Raw genomic sequence first — 21,693 nt, forward strand, 5'->3', positions numbered from 1 at the left:
CGCTACGGTCGCAGGTTCGAATCCTGCCTCGGGCATGGATGTGTGTGATGTCCTTAGGTTAGTTAGGTTTAACTAGTTCTAAGTTCTAGGGGACTAATGACCTCAGCAGTTGAGTCCCATAGTGCTCAGAGCCATTTGAACCATATGTTGTTTCCTCAAGTTGTTCCACATTTTGGTCACTATTCAATATTGTCATGTCACCTGTGCACAGAATTTTCTTCTCTTTCTCTTGTGCACCTTTGTTGTTTATAAACAGATTAAACAGCAATGTCCAAAATACAAAACCTTGTGACACTCTGTTTTGGATGGCTTTGGTTTATGACTGGTATGTGTTCCCAATTGATGCATTCTGTTTCCTGTTGCATGGGTGTATTATATCCAGTCTCCTGCTTGTTTTCAAATGCCTTAGTTTTCTAATGTGGTGTCAAAATTACAATCATTGTATGTTCAAATAACGTATATGGTGTTCTTGACCTGTACTATGGCATGAAATGTAACTAAATTTGAAAGGACAATGATGAATCACTTTACAAGGGCTACAAAGCAGGAATTGCAATAGTGTATCCAGAAGGAAATAAATAATAGTTAAATGGTGAAAGTAATATCATTTTCATGATTCTACAAGACTGTGGCTTCTAAGAATTAAAAAAATAATATAGTCTATGTGTTCTGAGAACTGCATTACAGTTTTCTTGGCCTGCTTTTCACTGGTCTTATGGGTTTTGTTAAGATACAAATTTCATTCCAGTCTCTGGAGGACATCTGCAGAATTTGTAGTTTGAACATAATTCTGATTCACATCATGGCTTCTTACTAACTGATGTTTGACGCTGTGCACCTTGATGCGGGACATGATGTCACTTCTTTTTTAATTCCCCAGTGCAGTTTGATCAGTGTTGATTACAGTCAACAGTGCCGAAATCGTTCATTGCTGGATTACAGGCCACTGGCACATTTTATATTCATATTCAAGAGCCATGTATCATTGAGATCTCTCCCTCTTTCAGACTTAAATTATTGACATGTGTAGCAGCCTCTGTCGCCTCTCTCTACAATCTATAATAATACATTCATTTCCTGCCATGTATGTCGCCAGTCTTTATCAGATGAACATCAAGTAAATTGTTACTCTTTGTATTTTATGTAACAAATTGCTTGTAAACCCCTTCCAAGGTCTCCAGTCTGCTATAAGTTCGTTCCTTTCCTGTAAGTTTGCTATTCATGTCAATGCTCTCCCACCTTGTTTAGGTCTCCTGCAGTTTCCACACTTCTTTCCTACATGTCAGCAAGTCTTACAATCAAACAGTTTTTCAACTCTATTGCTATCCCATTCCTGATTCACATTCTATATGGATCTTAAGGCTTAATAAGCCTATGACACAACTTCAATAGGGGATGGTATGTACCCAGAGGTGCAGGTGACAAGTCTTTTCCCTGTGTCTTCCACAGAGAAATGAAAAGGATTATGAACAGCAATGAGATAAAGATGAATTAGGATATTGGATTCACTGGATGGGGAGCAGAATTCTAGCTTTTTTGGGAGGGTGTGGATGGAGGGGGAATTCAGTGTTTTGAGTAGAATAGCCTTCAACTCAGAGAAAGATCGAAGTTAGCCACAGTTCCAGAAAAAGGATTTTATTGAGTTCATTCAGTGATATTGAATGGTGGTAGGAGATCACTCCCATGACCAGTTTGTGTCAGTAATTGGTATCTTAGTACTACAAGAAGAGACAGTGCCTTGAGGCAGAAAGTGGACTTGCAGTATGCATTCATTCATATAATTAAAAATTCCAATTATTCATATGTTCAAAATAGTGTTTATAAATACTATTATACTAAAAACAAAACTTTTGTATGAAACAGTTGTAAATTCCAATACATGCTGTGATGGGTGGACTTTTTTAAAGAAAAAACTAGTGCTGTGAAATAAGAAATGTCTACTGACTGATTTAAGTAGTGATGTGTCAGCATAAAGTTAAGTTAATGGAATGTGCTTCATGGGATTTGAGTATATATGAACCAAAATTTCTCATCTGTCAGTTAAAAGATGTTGAAGATTGTAATTGTTATTGCAGTGACATACATGTGCAAGACAAAATTCTCTGGTCTGGATCTTTTGTCATCAAAACATCTCCAAAAACAGCACAGAAGACAAACTAAGTGCAATCATTTAAAGTACTATTCTTAATAAATCTGTCCCAAAAACAGGTATCCAATGAATTGAAGTTTTAGTTTAAGAAAATAAACTTGATTTAAATGGTTCATTGTAAATGGATTCTAGTATATATATATATTAGTTACATCTAAAGGCCATATAATAGACAATACATTTGTAATACCTTTCTTCATTGTTATAACAATTAAAGCACAGCTTATATACATTTTCAATTATGACTGATTGGGGGGGGGGGGGGGGGGGGGGAGGAGGAGAAAACAGAGAGCAACCAGATTTAAAAGGAATTTTTAATTAATTTTCACTAATGAAAACAAGCTCTTATTTTAAAGATTTTGAAAATTCATTACTTGAAGCTCTTGAACAAGAATTTGTTTATTTATTTAGACCAACTGTCTGAACTATGTATGTGTAATTTTTCACTGTGCTCACCTTAATAAATACATACACCATTTCAGTTCAGTAGTGTGACAGAAAGTGGAGTATATAATGATTACAATTATGAACCACAAAGACACACTGGGAAATATGTGAGGAAAGAGAGAGACTGGAGAAATAGGCCCACGTGACCACCGAGTTTCATAAGTTCTGTTCTGTTGCACTAACTCTTATTTAACGTATCAAAAATTTTTCCATTTTCACTGCACAATGATTTCATTACCTCACACAGCAGAAAATGGGAACCTATTTAATATTTCAATCACTGATCTAGTTCATGCTGTGGGCCCAACTGAAAAGAAGCTTTTAAAATTACTACCTTATTTAACAGCAAACTATGTCAATAATTTCTTTGGTTGAATACGTAATTGTGATGATTTGTACTTCCATCCTCATCATGTTTTGTAACTATGAGACTCTTTTTTCATAGGTTTCATATGCATTTGTGAGAACCACCATTTGATATTCTGGAAAGTCTGAAAATAGCTGGAATTGACAAAATAAATGTTGTTTTCATAGAAAACATTAGGCAGTGCTGAAAAACTGAGGTGAAGCCTCTTGTAGCATATAAGCTTCAAGAGAATTTATAATTGCACTCAGTTTGATGAACTACTGTGACAGTGTTAATAATGTGTGAAAAAGTGGCATCAGTAATTATTTCATAAAATTTGCTTTTTCATTCAAATCAAGACTGATTTCAGACCCATATCTCTGGTACAGATTGCTACATTCTTATATTATTAAATATGGGTACAATGCATGTGTTACTAATGGCATGTCATCTGCTGTTCTGCTGTGTAGGAGATAGTTTTATCATTAGAGGCCCTTTCAATGGATAAAAATTGGTGAAACTGATTAGAAAGCCACTCTTTCTTTATGTGTCTCACATTAATAATTTACAGACAAGAAAATTTATTACCCTATTGTAAATAATAAACACTCCAGATTTTGACTCTACAGTCCTACTTTGCTTGCTCAACTTTTCTCAAAACATAGGTTACATCAAAACATAGTGCCCAAATAGTGTTATACAGTGACATTGTGTTGTACAAAACTGAGAGGACAGTCAGAAAAATTTACAACAATTGCCCTGTCATCTTTCAATATGATGAAATCTAACTCTTAACTGTAAAAATATATATAACAATTTGTATGTGCCTTCTGCATCCAGGGATCATCTGAAGATGAATGTCTACCAATGGCTGTGGAAAATACAACTGCTTACCATCAGAGGAAAGTTATCACACCAGTAAATAATGGAGGCCAATGTTCTCAGGTAATGTAACAATAATGTTATAAGCAACTTTTGAAGTATTGTACACAGAATTACTCAGAAAAGAAGCAGTTTTGTAAGAGATATCTAATATAAGAATACTAATTTCCATAATATTGGAAGTATATTTATTGGGGCAAAATATTTTGTATTAACTACAATAGTTATAAATATAATGGAAATATATGTTTTAATATGATTACCACAATCAGCATATACACCTTTAGGGAGTTTTATAGTTGTGATTCATCATTCAGTGGATGCACATCACTCAAGAAATGTTTCCAGTTATGTTTTGTATCATTCATAACACAGTTCAGCACTTCTTTCTGTCAGCAGAAATCTACAATATACATCTCTTCTGAAACTGGAACTATGTGCTGAGGAAAATTCACATAAGACCTTGAAGAGAGCAGAAAAGGTCAAACCACATCAGGCTAATTAGGTTGAAATTTACTGCATTTTGGGGCCATTGTAGATTTGGTTTTCCTTGTGGAAGGCAGGGATGCCAGTGTAGTCATAAGGACAATATGCACAAATCTTTGTATATCCATTCTTCTAGTACAAGGTAACCACACCTGTTAATGTGCACATCATGTGTATTCCCACCATGTGATCCACACCAGTTCAGAGCATAATATGAGCTGTGTCAGTGTGAGTGGGTTGGTGCAAAGCGGAGAGCAGAGGTCAGTCTGTTTATTGCCCTAGCTGGCCACCCAGGTCACCTGATCTTTCAGTGTGCAATTACTTTGTGCGAGGAGCCCTCAAGTCTAAGGTGTATTTCTACAAACCTCATAGTCTTCAAGAACTACAGCAAACATTTCAGATGAGACTGCAGCAATTCTAGCAGTCCGCCCAGCAACTTCGTGACTAGGGCCGACAAGTGTCAGGAGATGAATGGTGGTCACATTCAGCATCTGGTATAGTCAGGTTAGTAGTGTATTTCGTTTCCTCTGCTATGTTTCTTCATATCCTGGAACTTTGTTCTCTGGGCCACTTTTAATTTTATTTGATCCACCCTGCAGATGGTTACATGGACTTTGACTGTTCAGTGCAAAATGAAAATGAAAACACCTGCTGCTGTCTTTTTTGCATTTTATTTATTTATGCAACCAGTTTCAGTGTTTGATTACATCATCTTCAGACCCTTGACAGCTGTAAACTGGGGGAATCCAGTCTCATGTGCAGTCATAACATGAGCGAATATGAAATGACTCTTGTCCGTAGATCATTGGTTTACATGACATTGTCACTTCATTCATCAACTGAGTCATCGGTCTAAGGGGACAGTGATACTGGTTGCATGAATAAATTAAATGCAAGAAAGACAGCTGCAGTTGTTTTAATTTTCATTTGATATGCAAAAATTGTTTTTGAGTGTTGTGCAGTGAGCTATTTAATTGGTAAATTTTCAAATTTACTCTATTAACAAAGACACTTGAACTGCAGTCACAAACAAATTCACAAATGATGACACATTATGTGCAAGACAACAACTGTTATACTCACCTGTGCCATACACCAAATACTGCACAAGACTGTCATGCTGTACTGCCACTGTTGAGGAAACAATTAATCAGTTTTGTGATCATGTGGCCACCATAGATTGGGAAAAACTAAACAGTAAGTAATTTTCATACTATTTTCAAATAGCCACAATTACAGAAATATTTCCTTTCATCACAAGCCACTAGGCCCATCGGTTGAAGTGTCCATGCCAGGGGGCCCAGGTTTGATTCCCATCTGGGTTGGAGACTGTCTCCACTTAGGGACTGGGTGTTTGTGTTGTCTTCATCACCATCATTTTATCCTGATCAATGTGCAAGTCGCTGAAGTGGCATCACCTCAAAAGACTTGCACCAGGCAATCAAGTTCTGCCTGCCGGGAGGCTCTCACCACGTGAAATTTTGTTTCATTTTCATCAGTAGAAGTGGGCTTCTGAATCTGTGTTTGAAAAATGAATTCAGATGAACCAGATATTTGATAACTTCAGCTACTCTTAATTTCGCAATTTCATTTTGTTGACATATGTTCCAGAATTTATGAAAACTATCTCGTCCGCATAAACCACTGTTTACGTGGCATGTTACTGGGTGTTATAAATGTGTAAGATAAGGGATCAATGAGTGGAGCACATTAACACATAACACAGTAACACATAACAGGAAACAGCATTCACACTAGCTTTTGGGCAGTAGCTCCTTTTCCAGCAATAGTACACCCATCCACACACACAGACACCCAAATGCACACTCCCATAGTCACTGTAATTTTATAAACAACAGTGGCCCTGATCTTTGGGGAACACCTTGAGTATTATTTAGAAACTCTAAATTGTAGTTTACAGACAGTTTCAAGTTACAGAGATATAATTAAATAGGAGAGAGATCTCCAAGTCTCTAATGCATCATAGTTTTTCCAGTAATATTTTATTGTTTACAGAATCACATGCCTTATGCAGATCAACCAGTGTGTCTTCAGCAGATAACTATAATTCACAATAGGTTTGCATAAAACAGCACTGACTGTTGACATCTGGACCTTAAATCATGTAGAGACTTAGTTATGCTATTATTATTTGACAAATGCATGCATATTTGCTATTGTGTGTAGTATTCAATTATTTGGAAATACTAGGACCAGGAAAACTGCAAAATAATTTTTAATACAGCGTCTGGCGCACTTTGTAGACAGGGAAATAAACACTGTCTTTTCTCACACATTCTATAAATTGACAATTAACAAAATCCAGTCTCTTAATGATAATGTATACTTATACTTCTTTCCAGGTAAAATTTTTAGTATTTTTGCAAATTTTTTGACTTCTTATTTATAGGAGTTGGGGAACTGGGCCTTACAGAAATAACAAACAAAAGATTAAGATCATCTGGAGTATAATCAACATTGTTTGTAGGTGTTTCACAGTTCTTATATCTACCTAATACAGCTTAATGATTGTCCATGCAGTCATATACTTATTATTGGAGTTTTAAATGTAGCATAATTTCCTATGGATAATCTAAGTTTTCATGTGAATTGCCTTTTGAGGCCAATATAAGCTGCTTTATCTACTGTCCACTCCCAGCTTAATTATTACAGATAATAAATAACAATATCAATTTCTGATAATAAGGTACGAACCAAATACATAAAGTTCTGTGTTCATGTCTACTTACCATACTTGTACTATGATTTACAATTATATGACAGGAGGCATTTCTAAGAGAGCGCTGATAAATTTATTGAAGGCATCCTCTATATTTTTGGAAGCACTTTTCTTTTTCAAGTTATTCATTCATTCTTTTATTGTTGTTTAGAGCAATATTGGATACATCAATATATATTTACAATTTAAAATTTCAGGGTAAAATACAGTTTGATCAATTGTAACATATTGGAATAGACACACACATAATGAATGAAAACACAGACAAAACAGAACTTTATTAATAATTTAAATGACTATTTATAGGCATCCAATTTCACTTTCTGCTGCAATCTGTGAGTGTTGATCAAACACAAAAAAATGACCTGTCTCACTGACACAGTATGTAGACATTGGTTTCGTAGGGGAAGATGGGGTAAAGTGGCCACTCTGAGGGAAACTGAATTTTCATCAAACTGTGGTTATTGATAGAAACTTTTCACTTACTCATTTTGACTTTACATCTTATAAGATATCACACCAAATATTTTGAAGTGAAAAAGAAAAATATATATAGAAACTATATACATTTTTCTGAAGGCTTATATAGTGACAAATTTTTCCCAACCACAGCAGATAGTGTGCCCAGTGTCATCACAATAGGATCCCACATTTGTTGTTCTGATTTTGAGACACATATTCTATGCATCTTGATTCTGTAGTACCTGCAAAAATATCAAGTGGCTACAGCAGACCATTTTCAACTGAATTTTTGTATTAGGCCAAACGTAACAGGACAGAGATGGGTTTAAATAATATAAATTAATTAATTCTAAACTGTCACAAAGAAATAGAATGAGGAATAATATCCTCGTATACAAAATAATTTGGAAATCAAACTGATATACAGTATTTTGTGTGCTTTATGGAAGCAGTGACAATATCATGAAAAGGAAAGATTGTTACTTATGATGTAAATTTGTTGACCAAAACACGTTGTTTGATATTCTAGAACAGTATTACTCTATGTATATTTGAGGTAACAAGAATAATACAAATGACTTACCTTATGTCAAACAACAGATGTTTCAAGATTTTAAATTGCTTGAATTTGATTTTGCACTTGGTGATAGCCTTCCAATATTGTTTTCTTTCTGTCTCCCCCCCCCCCCCCCCTCTCTCTTTTTGAAGCTTAAAAAGAGAAAAGAAAATTAAAGAAAGAGGTCATATGTTAGGCTATCGCTGAAAAAGTCCCACTATATTATAATACAATATCCTTACTAGATAGTATTAATGGAGTACATCAAGTATGTTCAAAGGAGGGCAGCACATTTTGTATTATTGAGAAATAGGAGAGAGAATGTCATGGACATGATACAGGAGTTGGGGTGAACATGGTTAAAACAAGGCATTTCTCATTGCAGTGGGATCTTCTCATGAAGTTTCAATCACCAACTTTCTCCACGGAATTGAAAATATTTTGCTGATGACGATCTACATAGGGAGAAATGATCATCACAATAAAATAAGGGAAATCAAAGCTCACATAAAAAGATATAGATGTTCATTTTTTCTGTGCGCTGTTCAAGAGTGGAATAACAGAGAATTATTGTGAAGTTGGTTCAATGAATCCTTTGCTGGGCACTTAAGTGTGATTTGCAGAGTGTCCATGAAGAAATAAATATAGATATAGATAGCAAATGTTGATAAATTAGTCAGTAATACATCTTTAGTACAGTATCTACATCAATTATATGGGCCATTTTCTTCATTAAAAATATGCTACTGCTTACTTTTTAATAGATCTTTGAACATAATATTTGCAACTCATAAACCTGTCTACTGTTAACCCCAGAAAATTTTTGGTCTCAATTTGTGTTATCAGTGGATCTCTAAGCCTATCATTTAGTGTGTCTTCATTTGTTATTCTCTTTGGAAGTACTTTCATGTAGGTTAGTTTATTTTTGGATTTATAAATGGTTTGTACTTAAATATTCACTTATTGTTTCTGTGCCAGTGAGAGTTCTTATTTGTAAATCATTTCTTGAGCTACTGTTTACAATGGGTGGTGTATCATCTGCATATATGATTACAGTTTGTTTTACTGATGCTACCATTAACACTCACATACAGCTAAAACAGAACTGGACCGAGTGTTGAGCCTTGTGCTATACTGTATTTTACTACTTGAAAATCAGAATAAAAAGTGTCACCTTGCATTTTAATTCTACACTTTGTTCTCTTTTTACAAATAATTTTATTAGACTGATTACTTTCCCCTTATTACATGTCTACACACTTTATGTAAGTGTAGAGTGTAATAGTGTGGCATACAAGGTGAATGGTTTCTTATTGATCCAAGACTGCACTGCAAACTTATTTATTTTCTTTTAATTTTCTGATTATATGTGCCATGAAATTTTCTGCTGCTGTTTTTGTGGACTTCTCTTTCCTAAATCCATCCTTTTTTTCAAACATGATATTTTATTGCCCTATGAATTTTGTAACGCTATTTTTTATAGCTGTTGCTACAGCTTTTAGTGAGATGGGTCTAATCATTATATGTCTCCCTTTTTGTCATTACCCTTATAAAATAGTGCTATTTTAATCTTTAGGAGACATATTAGGAGCAGACACTTCTCCATTAGCAAGTCTACTAGGAACATGAGTGGCTTTGTTAAAATCTGTGAGTAGTGTTTTAGAACTTTTTTCAGTTATTCCATCTGTTCCCTCTGTATTTTTGTTTTGTAGTGATCTTATTGTATTTGTAACTTCTGTTTCATCTTATCAAAACAAAAAAGAAAAAAAAGACATTTTGTTACTTGTGGAAAACCTGTACTGCTTTTAGCCAGTGCTTAATTTTGTTTCATCAATTACTGAACTATGTTTACATAAAAGTGTTTTAAAGTGGGACACACTTTATGTGGGTCAGTTAGTTATTTCCTCAGTGCAGGAAGTACTATATTCCCACTTTTTGCCTTATTTGATCCATTTCTGTTTGTATTTGTTTAATCAGAATGTCTTAAAATATTTAATGAAATTCCAATTTGATGTTTATAGTATCTGGATGTTGATTCCATTATCATTCTGTTATATTCTTTCCTCTTATGTCTGTACATCTCAAAGTCTGTTTGATTATTACATTTCCAATATATTTCATACTCATCTGTGTGGTGACTTCCGGTTGAAATGAAAGATTTCCAGCTTTCTTCCAAACCATTGTATCATTGTTATACACAGCCTTCAAGTCCTCTGATCTGGGTAATGTTTCTGGTATGATGAGATGAGCAGGGTGCTCTGAAATGACTGTGTTAATTATGTGTACATTCAGTTTAGTTAAAGGTTTGTTTGTAAAGTGATCTTAAATTATTGTGTTTGATGATTCACTCCTCCTTGTTGGGCTATTTACATGCTGTGTCCGTTTTGTAAAGCTGCTCTGTTTAAGTGTCTTTATATTTAGGTCCCCAGCAATGATTAAGTATTGGAAGTCATTAATATCTTTATCAAATAACACTTCAAGTTATGTTATGGAATATTATATCCTATATATTGTATAGTGATGTATCCTTAAAAACTGAGATTTACCCCCTGAAAAATTGTTTAAGTTGTTGCTGCTTCAAAATACACTTCTGAACAGTTTGTAATTGGCCACTGATCAGACTCACTTACACTGCTAGTCACATGCAATGCTACCCTGTCACCTTTATGATTAGTTCTGCAAAAATATGACATTCTGTTATAACCATGTAAATTCTACGTCTTTATTTATTTTCTGCCAGTACATGCTCCATCAATATGAAACTATTTGGTAACTCAGCAGCAAGTAACACTTCTATCTCCTCTGCTTCTTCATATATAGTGATCATCCTTATGAAATATTTGGAAATCAAAATTTGTTTCAGTTTCTTTTATATGTTCCATTTGGTCTTCTTTTTTACCTGTGGATATTAGAATTTCTACTCCCTCAGTTGTGCAGCTTACATGTTCCTTGGGGCCCTTCCGTTTTATGACATGGTACCTACTGCTTTTGACAGCAAAAAAGTTCTTCAGATGGCATCCCATGTACAGCATTATTCCAGTTTAGGACATTTGGTTTCTCCTTAAAGCTTTTAATACTCTTTATCATTTAGTAGCTTAGCTTATTCAAGTTCTTCATACTCTTCCTATGAATCATTATTTGTTAGTTATATACATATACTTACTGGTCTGACAGGTAGTTCAGGTAGTATCATTTACATACATTTTCAACAAAATTGTCAAAGCAGGAAAGATACATTGCAGGACTGTAATGGACACCAATGAGATTATGAAATCTCCTATCTGAATTTATTAGCTAGCTGTAAACCCAAGAATTTATCCCTGTCAACTTATCCTATCTGCTTGTTGTCATATTGTAGGCATATACTGATGGAAACCCTCATACAAGTGCTAAACTGCATATAGTGCACTTTCTCAAAGTTTAGTGACAAAGAATTGGCCAGGAACCATTCATCAATGTCCACAAAAGTTTCATTAACAAATCTTTTTAAGACTATATCTGGTTTGCTATTTATTGCAATGTTTGTATCATTTTGAAACAAAACAAACTTGGCATATCATAATGTTACAGATGACAAGTCATTGATATACAGGGTGTTACAAAAAGGTACGGCCAAACTTTCAGGAAACATTCCTCACACACAAATAAAGAAAAGATGTTATGTGGACATGTCTCCAGAAACGCTTAATCTCCATGTTAGAGCTCATTTTAGTTTCATCAGTATGTACTGTACTTCCTCGATTCACCACCTGTTGGCCCAATTGAAAGAAAGTAATGTTGACTTCGGTGCTTGTGTTGACATGCAACGCATTTCTGTGAACGTTTGGGCAGGTATTGTTGGTGATGTCTTGATTGGGCCCCATGTTCTTCCACCTACGCTCAATGGAGCACGTTATCATGATTTAATACAGGATACTCTACCTGTGCTGCTAGAACATGTACCTTCCCAAGTACGACACAACATGTGGTTCATGCACGATGGAGCTTCTGCACATTTCAGTCGAAGTGTTCGTACGCTTCTCAACAACAGATTCGTTGACCGATGGATTGGTAGAGGCGGACCAATTCCATGGCCTCCACGCTCTCCTGACCTCAACCCTCTTGACTTTAATTTATGGGAGCATTTGAAAGCTCTTGCCTATGCAGCCCTGGTACCAAATGTAGAGACTCTTCGTGCTCGTATTGTGGATGGCTGTGATACAATACACCACTCTCCAGGGCTGCATCAGCAGCGCATCAGGGATTCCATGCGATGGAGGGTGGATGCATGTATCCTCACGAACAGAGGACATTTTGAACATTTCCTGTAACAAAGTGTTTTAAGTCATGCTGGTACGTTCTGTTGCTGCATGTTTCCATTCCATGATTAATGTGATTTGAAGAGAAGTAATAAAATGAGCTCTAACATGGAAAGTAAGCGTTTCTGGACACATGTCCACATAACATATTTTCTTTCTTTGTGTGTGAGGAATGTTTCCTGAAAGTTTGGCCATACCTTTTTGTAACACCCTGTATACAACAAAAAATAAGGGATAAGATGGAACATTGTGGAAACCATATGTAATTAGTTGCAGCTGGATAGTGCCTATTAGTTTCATGCACTTCTGTTTCCCATTGACATCCTTTGTTTCATGCCAGAGATACATGAGTTGAACAAATTTGCAGCATTTCCTGTTACACCATAATATTCTAATTTACATAAAAGGATATTGTGATTCTCACAGTCAAATACATTTAACAGATCATAAAATATTCCAGGAGCCTGCAATTTTTTGACTGATAAATTAAGTACATTACTGCTGTATGTGTAGATAGCACTCTTAGAACCCTTTAAAAATGTGAACTGTGACACTAACAATATATTATTTGTTGTCAGGTAGTTAAGAAGTCAAGAATGCTGGCAAAACTGAAATTGGGTGGGAATTTGTCAATACTTCTTTATCTCCTTTCTTAACCAAAGACTTAACTTCAGAATTTTTCAGTCACTCAGGAAATGTTTCATTAATAAATGACAGGCTGCACAGAAAATGTAAAGTCCACATTGGAACATCAACAATATTGTGAATATTATGAAAAGGATAGATTTCTACTCACCATAAGAATGACACATTGAGTTGCAGACAGGCACAACAAAAAGACTGTTACACTTTGAGCTTTCAGCCAAAACATTCTTCAGAAAGTAAAAGGAAAAAACACAACTTTCACAGAAGTAAGCATACTTCATGCACACATGACTGCTATGTCCAGCCAGTCTGGGCAAAATACAGCTGTGTTGAATGGAAGCAGTTGTCTGGAGGGGGCAGTGAAGGGGGGGGGGGGGGGTGTTAAAGGGTACAGATGAGGGTAGAGAATTCAGCACTACATGGTGGAGTGTGCAAGGACTAAATATTTTCAGGATAAAGCTACCAGGCACAGCATCTTGAGGCTATTGTGGAGGGAGAGGGCAGGGAGCAGAAAAGGAGAGCAGCAGAGAAGGGGAGAAGACTGGTGGGTGTGTTGGTGGAGAGTGGTTGAGAGGGCATGTACTGGGAAGGGATATGATAGAAGGGGAGTAAACTGATGGGTACAGGGTGTAGGGATAGTAGGTTATACCGTAGGTTGAGGTAGCGATGATTTTGGGAGCAGAGAATGTCTTGTAAGAATAACTCCCATCTCTGCACTTCAGAAAAGCTGGTGGTGGAGGTGAGGATCCAGATGGTATGGGTTATGAAGCAACAATTGTAATCAGGCAAATTATGTTCAGCTGCATGTCGTGCCACTGGGTGGTCCACTTTGTGCTCGAGAACAGTTTGGTGATGGCCATTCATCCTGGTGGATGGTTGATTGGTAGTCATATCAATATAAAAAGTTGTTCAAAAGTTGTAGCAGAACTGGTATATGACATGGCTGCTTCCACAGGTGGCCCAGACTCCTGTCACAGGCTTATCGTACTGCATCACAAGCCAGACCACCTGTGAAAGCAGCCATGTCATGTGTACATACATACTCCACAAGCCATTGTACAGAGCACAGCAGAAGATACGCTGTAGAATTACTAGTCTTTTCCTTTCCTGTTCCACTTGCACATAAACTGAGGGAAAAATAATTATCTACATGTTTCCATTTGAGCCCTAATTTCTTGTATCTTATCTTTGTGGTCCTTATATGAAATATATGTTGGCAGCAATAGAATGGTTCTGCAGTCAGCTTCAAATGCTCGTTCTCTAAATTTTCTCAGTAGTGTTGATTGAAAAGAATGTTGCCTTCCCTCCTGGTATTTCCATTTAAGTTCCCAAAGCATCTCTGTAATACTAGCATGTTGTTGGAACTTACTGGTAATGAATCTTGCAGCCTACCTCTGAATTGTGTTGATGTCATTCTTTAATCTGTCCTGGCACAGATCCCAAGCACTCGAGCATTACTCAAGAATAGGTGGCAATAGGATCCTATATGTGGCCTTCTGTACAGATGAACCTCACTTTCCTAAAATTCTGCCCATAAACTGAAGTCGACCATTCATCATCCCTACCACAATCCTCACATGCTCATTCCATTTCATACTAGTTTGCATCATTACACCCAGATTTTAGACAATGCAGCTATATCCAGAAGGATACTAATAATGCAGTATCTGAACATTAAGGGTTTGGTTTTCCTACATATCTGCATTAACTTAAATTTTTCCACATTTACAGCCAGCTGCCATTCATCACATCAACTAGAAATTTTGCCTAAATCATCTTGTATCCTTCTACAGCCTACAGTCACTCAACAGTTACCTACCTGTACACCACACCAAATCAGCAAACAGTTGCAGATTGCTGCCCTCCCCGTGCACCAGATTATTTATGTATATAGAAAAGAATAGCAACCCTATCACACTTCCCTGGGGTGCTCCTGACAATATGCTTGTCTCTAATGAACACTTACCATTGATAACAACATACTGGGCTCTGTTGCTTAAGAAGTCTTCATGCTGCTCACATATCTGGGAACATATTCCATATGCTCATACCTTCATTCACAGCCTGTAATGGGGTATCGTATCAAATGACTTTGGAAAATATGGACTCTGCCTGTTGCCCTTCATCCATTGTTCACACTACATAATGTGAGAAAAGGGCAAGCTGAGTTTCACACAGCTGATGCTTTCTGAAACCATACCGATTTGTGGACATTAACTTCTTGGTCTCAAATAAATTTATTATATTCAAATTGAGAATATGTTCAAGAATTTTGCAACAAACCAATGTTAAGGATATTGATCTGTAACTTTGTGGATCCAGTTTTTTGCAATTCTGATAAGCAAAAGTCAGTGCACTTTTTTCCCGTCACTTGGGACTTTGTGCTGAGTGAGAGATTTGCAATAAATGCACGCTAAATAAGGGGCCAATGGCTTAGAGAACTTTTTGTAAATCTAAATCAGGATTCCATCTGGACCTGGCAGATTATTTGTTTTCCACTCTTTCAGTTGATTCTCTGTTCCTGATGTACTTATTACTATGTCATCCCTATGATAGTTTGTTCGATGATCAAACAACAGTATGTTTATGTTTGTAAGACTGTCCTCCATGAATAATTTCTAAAATGTGAAATTTAAAACTTCTTTGCTACCTTCAACTGCCACACCAGCTCTGCTGCAATCATTACACAGCTTTTTATATTGGTTTGACTACCAACTGGCTGTCCACCAGGATCAATGGCCACTGCCAATCTGTGGCCAAGAACAAAGTGGATCTGCCTTTGGCACAAGATGCAGCTGAACATAACATGCCTGATTATAATGGCTACTTCACAACCCAGACTATCTGGATCCTCCCCTCCACCACCAGCTTTTCTTAAGTGCATGGATGTGAGTTATTCTTACAACACATTATCTACTCCCAAAATCAGCCTGGCCTCAACCTACAGCAGCCCACTGCCCTACACTCTCTTCCCAATGGTTTCAACCCCCGTATTGTATCACCTCCCAATTCATATACCCTCATCCTCATTATACACTGCTCTCTGCCAGTGCACCCACCAGTCTTTTCTCCTTCTCTGCTTCTCTCCTTTTTTGCTGCCCATTCTCCCTCCCTCCCCTACAGCCTCAAGGTGTTGTGCCTGTCAGCCTTGTCCTGAGACCATGTCATCCCTGCACTCTCTACCAGGCAGTGCTCACTTCTGTCTATCCCCCCCCCCCCCCCCCCCCCCCTTCCACCTGTATCCTGCTATCCACCCCCCTTTGCTGCCTCACCCCAGATTGCTGATTCCATCTGACACACTTGCATTCCGCCAGAGTGGCTGGAGATAGTGGTTTTGTGTGCATAAAGTGTGCTTGATTGTGTGAATTGTGTGTGTTGTCCTTTTCCTTTATGAAGGAGACTTCTGCCAAATTCTCAATGTGTAACAGTCTTTTCTGATACAGTAGATGATGAATATAATGCTTTTCTCAAGACTTTTCTCGTGCTCTTTGAAAGTTGCTTTCCGTTAGAACATTCAAAACAGGGTACTAGCACAAACAGGCAGCCTGGGTGGCTGACTAGAGGGATAAGAATATCGTGTAGAACAAAGTGGCAATTATATCAAAACGTTAGAAACAGTCAAAATCTAAATGCAGCAGCCCATTACAAATAGTATTGTAAGGTGCTTAAAAATGTTATTAGGAAGGCAAAAAGTATGTGGTATGCAGATAGAATAGCTAAGTCTCAGGATAAAATTAAAACCATAAGGTCAGTCGTAAAGGAACTGGCTGGTCTGCAGGGACAGGTCAAGGATATAGAATCAGTGCATAGTGGGAATGTCTGAGTTACTGATAAGTCACATATATGTACAGTATTTAATAATCACTTTCTGAATATAGCAGGTGAACTAAACAGAAACCTAGTCTCAACAGGGAATCATATAGCGCTCTTGGAAAAAAGTGTTCCGAGACTGTTACCTGAAATGCTCCTCCATGATACTGACAAGAGGGAGATTGAGTTAATAATTAAATCACTAAAGACCAAGAACTCTCATGGATATGACGGGGTATCTAGCAGAATACTGAAGTATTGTTCTATGTATGTTAGCCCAGTACTTAGCCATATCTGTAACTTTTTCTTTTAGAGTGGTCGGTTTCCTGACCAATTAAAGTACTCGGTAGTGAAGCCACTTCATAAAAAGGGAGACATCGATAATGTTGACAGTTTTAGACCTATTTCTATGCCATCGGTGTTTGCTAAAGTTATCGAGAAGGTTGTATATACAAGGTTACTGGAGCATTTAAATTCACATAATTTGCTGTCAAATGTTCAGTTTGGTTTTAGAAATGGTTTAACAACTGAAAATGCTATATTCTCTTTTCTCTGTGAGGTTTTGGACAGATTAAATAAAAGGTTGCAAACGCTAGGTGTTTTCTTTGATTTAATGAAGGCTTTTGACTGTGTTGACCACAAAATATTACTGCAGAAGTTGGACCATTATGGAGTAAGGTGAATAGCTTACAATTGGTTCACCTCTTACTTTAAGAACAGAAAGCAGAAGGTAATTCTCCGCAATATTGAGAGTGGTAGTGATGTTCAGTCCCAATGGGGCACTGTTAAGTGGGGCGTGCCCCAAGGGTCGGTGCTGGGGCCACTGCTGTTTCTTATTTATATAAATGATATGCCTTCTAGTATTACAGGTGATTCAAAAATATTTCTGTTTGCTGATGACACCAGCTTGACAGTGAAGGATCTTTTGTGTAATATTGAAACAGTATCAAATAATGTAGTTCATGAAATAAGTTTGTGGCTTGTGGAAAATAATTTGATGTTAAATCACAGTAAGACTCAGTTTTTACAGTTTCTAACTCACAATTCGACAAGAACCGATATTTTGATCAAACAGAATAGGCATATTATAAGCGAGACGGAACAGTTCAAGTTCCTAGGTGTTCGGATAGATAGTAAGCTGTTGTGGAAAGCCCATGTCCAGGATCTTGTTCAGAAACTAAATGCTGCTTTATTTACCATTAGAACAGTATCTGAAATAAGTGACACTTCAACACGAAAAGTAGTCTACTTTGCATATTATCATACGCTTATGTCATATGGTATTATTTTTTGGGGTAATTCTTCTGATCCAAAAAGGGTATTTTTGGCTCAAAAACGGGCTGTTCGAGCTATATGTGGTGTAAGTTCGAGAACCTCTTGTTGACCCCTATTCAATAGTTTGGGAATTCTGACATTGCCCTCACAGTATATATTTTCTTTAATGTTGTTTGTTGTTAGCAATATTAGCCTATTCCCAAGAGTTAGCAGCTTTCACTCAGTTAATACTAGGCAGAAATCCAATCTGCATGTGGAATGCATTTCCTTGACTCTTGTGCAGAAATGAGTGCAGTATTGTGCTGCATCCATTTTCAATAAGATATCACAAGAACTCGAAAATCTTAGCAGTAGCCCAAACTCTTTTAAGTCTAAACTGAAGAGTTTCCTCATGGCTCACTCCTTCTATTCTGTCGAGGAGCTCCTGGAAGAGCACAAAAATTAAGCAAATTCCAGTGTTACATTGTTGATTTTCTTTATTTAAACTTATGACTTGTCACCTGAATATGTTTCTTATATTTCATTTTATCTGTTTCTAATATCATGTTATAATTTCATGTATTGACTCGTTCCATGACCATGGAGACTTCTCCTTAATTTGGTCCCACGGAACAATAAATAAATAAACAGTCTTTTCTGTGTGCCTGTCTGTAACTCAACATGTCTGCTTTATGGTGAGTAGCAATTAGACCTTTTCATTATATTTTAATGTAACTGGAAAAATAAGCCGGCCGTTGTGGCCGTGTGGTTCTAGGTGCTTCAGTCTGGAACGGCGTGCCTGCTACAGCCGCAGGTTCGAATCCTGCCTCGAGTATGGATGTATGTGATGTCCTTAGGTTAGTTAGGTTTAAGTAGTTCTAAGTTCTAGGGGACTGATGACCATAGATATTAAGTCCCATAGTGCCCAGATCCACTTGAACCATTTGGAAAAATAAAAAAAATCTACTCACCAAGCAGTGGCAGGAGAGTAAACATATGAAGGTGTTTGAATTTGCAAGCTTCCAGAGACAGTGTCTCCATCTTCTAGCAGTAGGATAAAGAGGTAGGAAGAGGGGTGAAGGAAAATGAGGTTTAGGAAATTGGGTGAGTTCAGGAAAGTCACCCAGAACCCCAGGTCAGGGGAGACTTACCGGACATCCTTCCACTTCAACCCTTCTGCTGGAAGAAGAAGCCACTTGCTCCAAAAGTTTGCAAATTCAAGTACCTTTGTATGTATATTCTCCTACCACTGCTTGGTGAATAGATTTTTTTATCTATTCAGTTACATGATATTTTCAAAAATGATTATTTTTGTTGTTATATTGGCCCATGTGGCCATTAGTCCTTCTTATGTAATCCTCTGTCCATCTTTGTTGCCATCTATCTTGTTCAAACTGTCATCTGTTCTCTACCTTATGTGCGAATATGCCCATTTATTTATCTATATCACCTATGTTAATCAACATATTGCCCATAAATCTATTCTACTGCTGATTGATATGTGCAACACAGGGTCTGTTGACAAATGTTCACTGAGTTTTATCTTTTTTATGCATCACATAAGAGAATAAGATGCAATAATAAGTCCACTTGTTTACTCTTCAATTTGTCTTTGCCTCAAAATTGGCTAATTAAGACATATTGTTATTATTTATTTCCTGGCAAATCTTTCCAACAATTTTTGTATATACAAGAAATCAATAGTAAAATAAACAGCAGTCATTTGCATTTATCTGAGCTTTTGGCCGTAGACAACACATTTGTTTTCTGCACATTGTAGGCACTGTAGCAGCAATTATAGATTGTGAATACTGGGAATGAGCATGTGTGGGTTGGAAAATCTGTGCAAAAGAATCATCTTTTTCTGAATCTGGCTTTGCTGATGAGTGTATGTGTTATCTCATAGGAAGCCAAAAGGTATTTACACACCATGTTTAGTCTTGAACAGCACTCCATTCTAATGACTGGATGTATCATCAAAGCTAAGTTTTGCCTAAGTCTCAGAACTTCTACAGAAGCTGACCACATCACTGGCACATTGACACTGAACTGCTGTTGCAGTCAACTGCACTTAGGACACAGTGTGCTGTGACAGTCTACTAGTGGTAAAGGCTAATAGTAACTTCAGACTTTTTGCATACATTGCAGTTATTGATAAGGAAGTACTGTCTGAAACAGTGAAACATATATTCCTTCAGAACTTGATAAGATTTCAAAGGACTGGATGCTAACTGGTGAAATGTGTTTTTGAACAGTAAACAATTAGGGCCTGATGTGAAATTTGTCTCTAGCTGACTGGGGCTGGATTCTAAGATTCCAACTGCTGAAACATATTTTAGAATGGTAAACAATTAGGACTTAATGTGAAATTTGACTCCAAAAGTTCAAGGCACCCATATAAAAATATTTCATATTCTTATACTGCTTATGTAGTGATAGTGTGTACATATTCACTACCATTTTGAAGATTACAATCAGCAGGAGAGGCACTTGATCTACACAATATTGTTATTAAGGGTAGGCCACAAATAGCAAACTGCAAATCTGGAATTGCTATGGTATCAATATGATACTGATTCACTCCTCACTGCCACATTTTTAGAAATGTCTTCTGTGTAATGGATGAATTAACTTGTTTCTATCTTTATTATTTGTTTTAACTAGTCAAATGCCAAGGCTGCCAAACAAATGGCAGTAGTATCAAGAAACTTATTATACTACTTGAAAAGTGTAAAATATATTGAAACTACTAGTTTCTGTACTACTTGATCTACTTTATGGTTCTAGAGTTTCTATTACTCATCTTAAATGCACCAGTCTAAACTACAAATTTTTACTGGCTGTAATAACAAATAAATTGTTTTTAATTGTATGTATTTTTTTCAGAATCTTGCAAATTACAGTGGAAAACAAAATGTACATGGGAACTTAAAACCATTGCTGACATTCAATTCAGGAAATTCTACCCATCAACAATCAAATAAGTCATCTAATAATAGTAACAATTCTGTTGTTACCATGTGTAACTCTTCTGCAGTCACAACTCCTGAATCATATAAGTATGTATAAGTACCAGATCATCATGACAAAATTTCTTCCATTGTACTTCCAACTATAAAAAATCTTTTAGTACTGAACATATTACATGATTTTTCTTGTTATTTGATAATTTCTCACAATGTTCACTCATATTGTTAAACGATGTTCTCTATTCTGATTTGTTCCTCGTATTACCAGAAGGTGTGGATTTGCCCCTTCTCTTAATATACAAATTGATTTAATGAATTAAATGAAATTTAATTTTTTAGCTTTTGAATTATAACATCTGATGATATTTTTCTGTTGTACAGAGCATGCAGTCACAATACCACAGAAAATCAGCAGTACAATTCTATAACCAGATCACTTGGAAAGCAAAAATGCTTGTATGAACTGACAAACATAAACATGCTAGCACAGCAGCTGCCATGGCAAATTGATATTCCCAAGCAGACAGAACGACTTTTGCCTATTGGAACAGCACGCCTTGGTGAGTTCATTTCAAAATGAGAGTTTTACTTTTCAGAACACTTGTGAAATAATTAATAGTTATGTTCATTCCTGGTTTTTTTTTTTTTT

General features: G+C 36.5%; 1 protein-coding gene across 1 annotated transcript in view; it reads left to right on the plus strand.

Annotated features, from left to right (window-relative positions):
- The window catches only part of LOC124554918 (protein unc-79 homolog), an 859,177-nt gene that overhangs the window by 481,133 nt on the left and 356,351 nt on the right, over positions 1-21,693 (plus strand). Inside the window, exons 31-33 of the mRNA XM_047128608.1 lie at positions 3,783-3,887; positions 20,962-21,134; positions 21,426-21,604. Coding sequence (XP_046984564.1) covers positions 3,783-3,887; positions 20,962-21,134; positions 21,426-21,604 — 457 coding nt within the window. The remainder of the gene's footprint in view (positions 1-3,782; positions 3,888-20,961; positions 21,135-21,425; positions 21,605-21,693) is intronic.

Source organism: Schistocerca americana, chromosome X, assembly GCF_021461395.2.
Source record: "Schistocerca americana isolate TAMUIC-IGC-003095 chromosome X, iqSchAmer2.1, whole genome shotgun sequence".
Taxonomy (NCBI): Eukaryota; Metazoa; Arthropoda; class Insecta; order Orthoptera; family Acrididae; genus Schistocerca; species Schistocerca americana.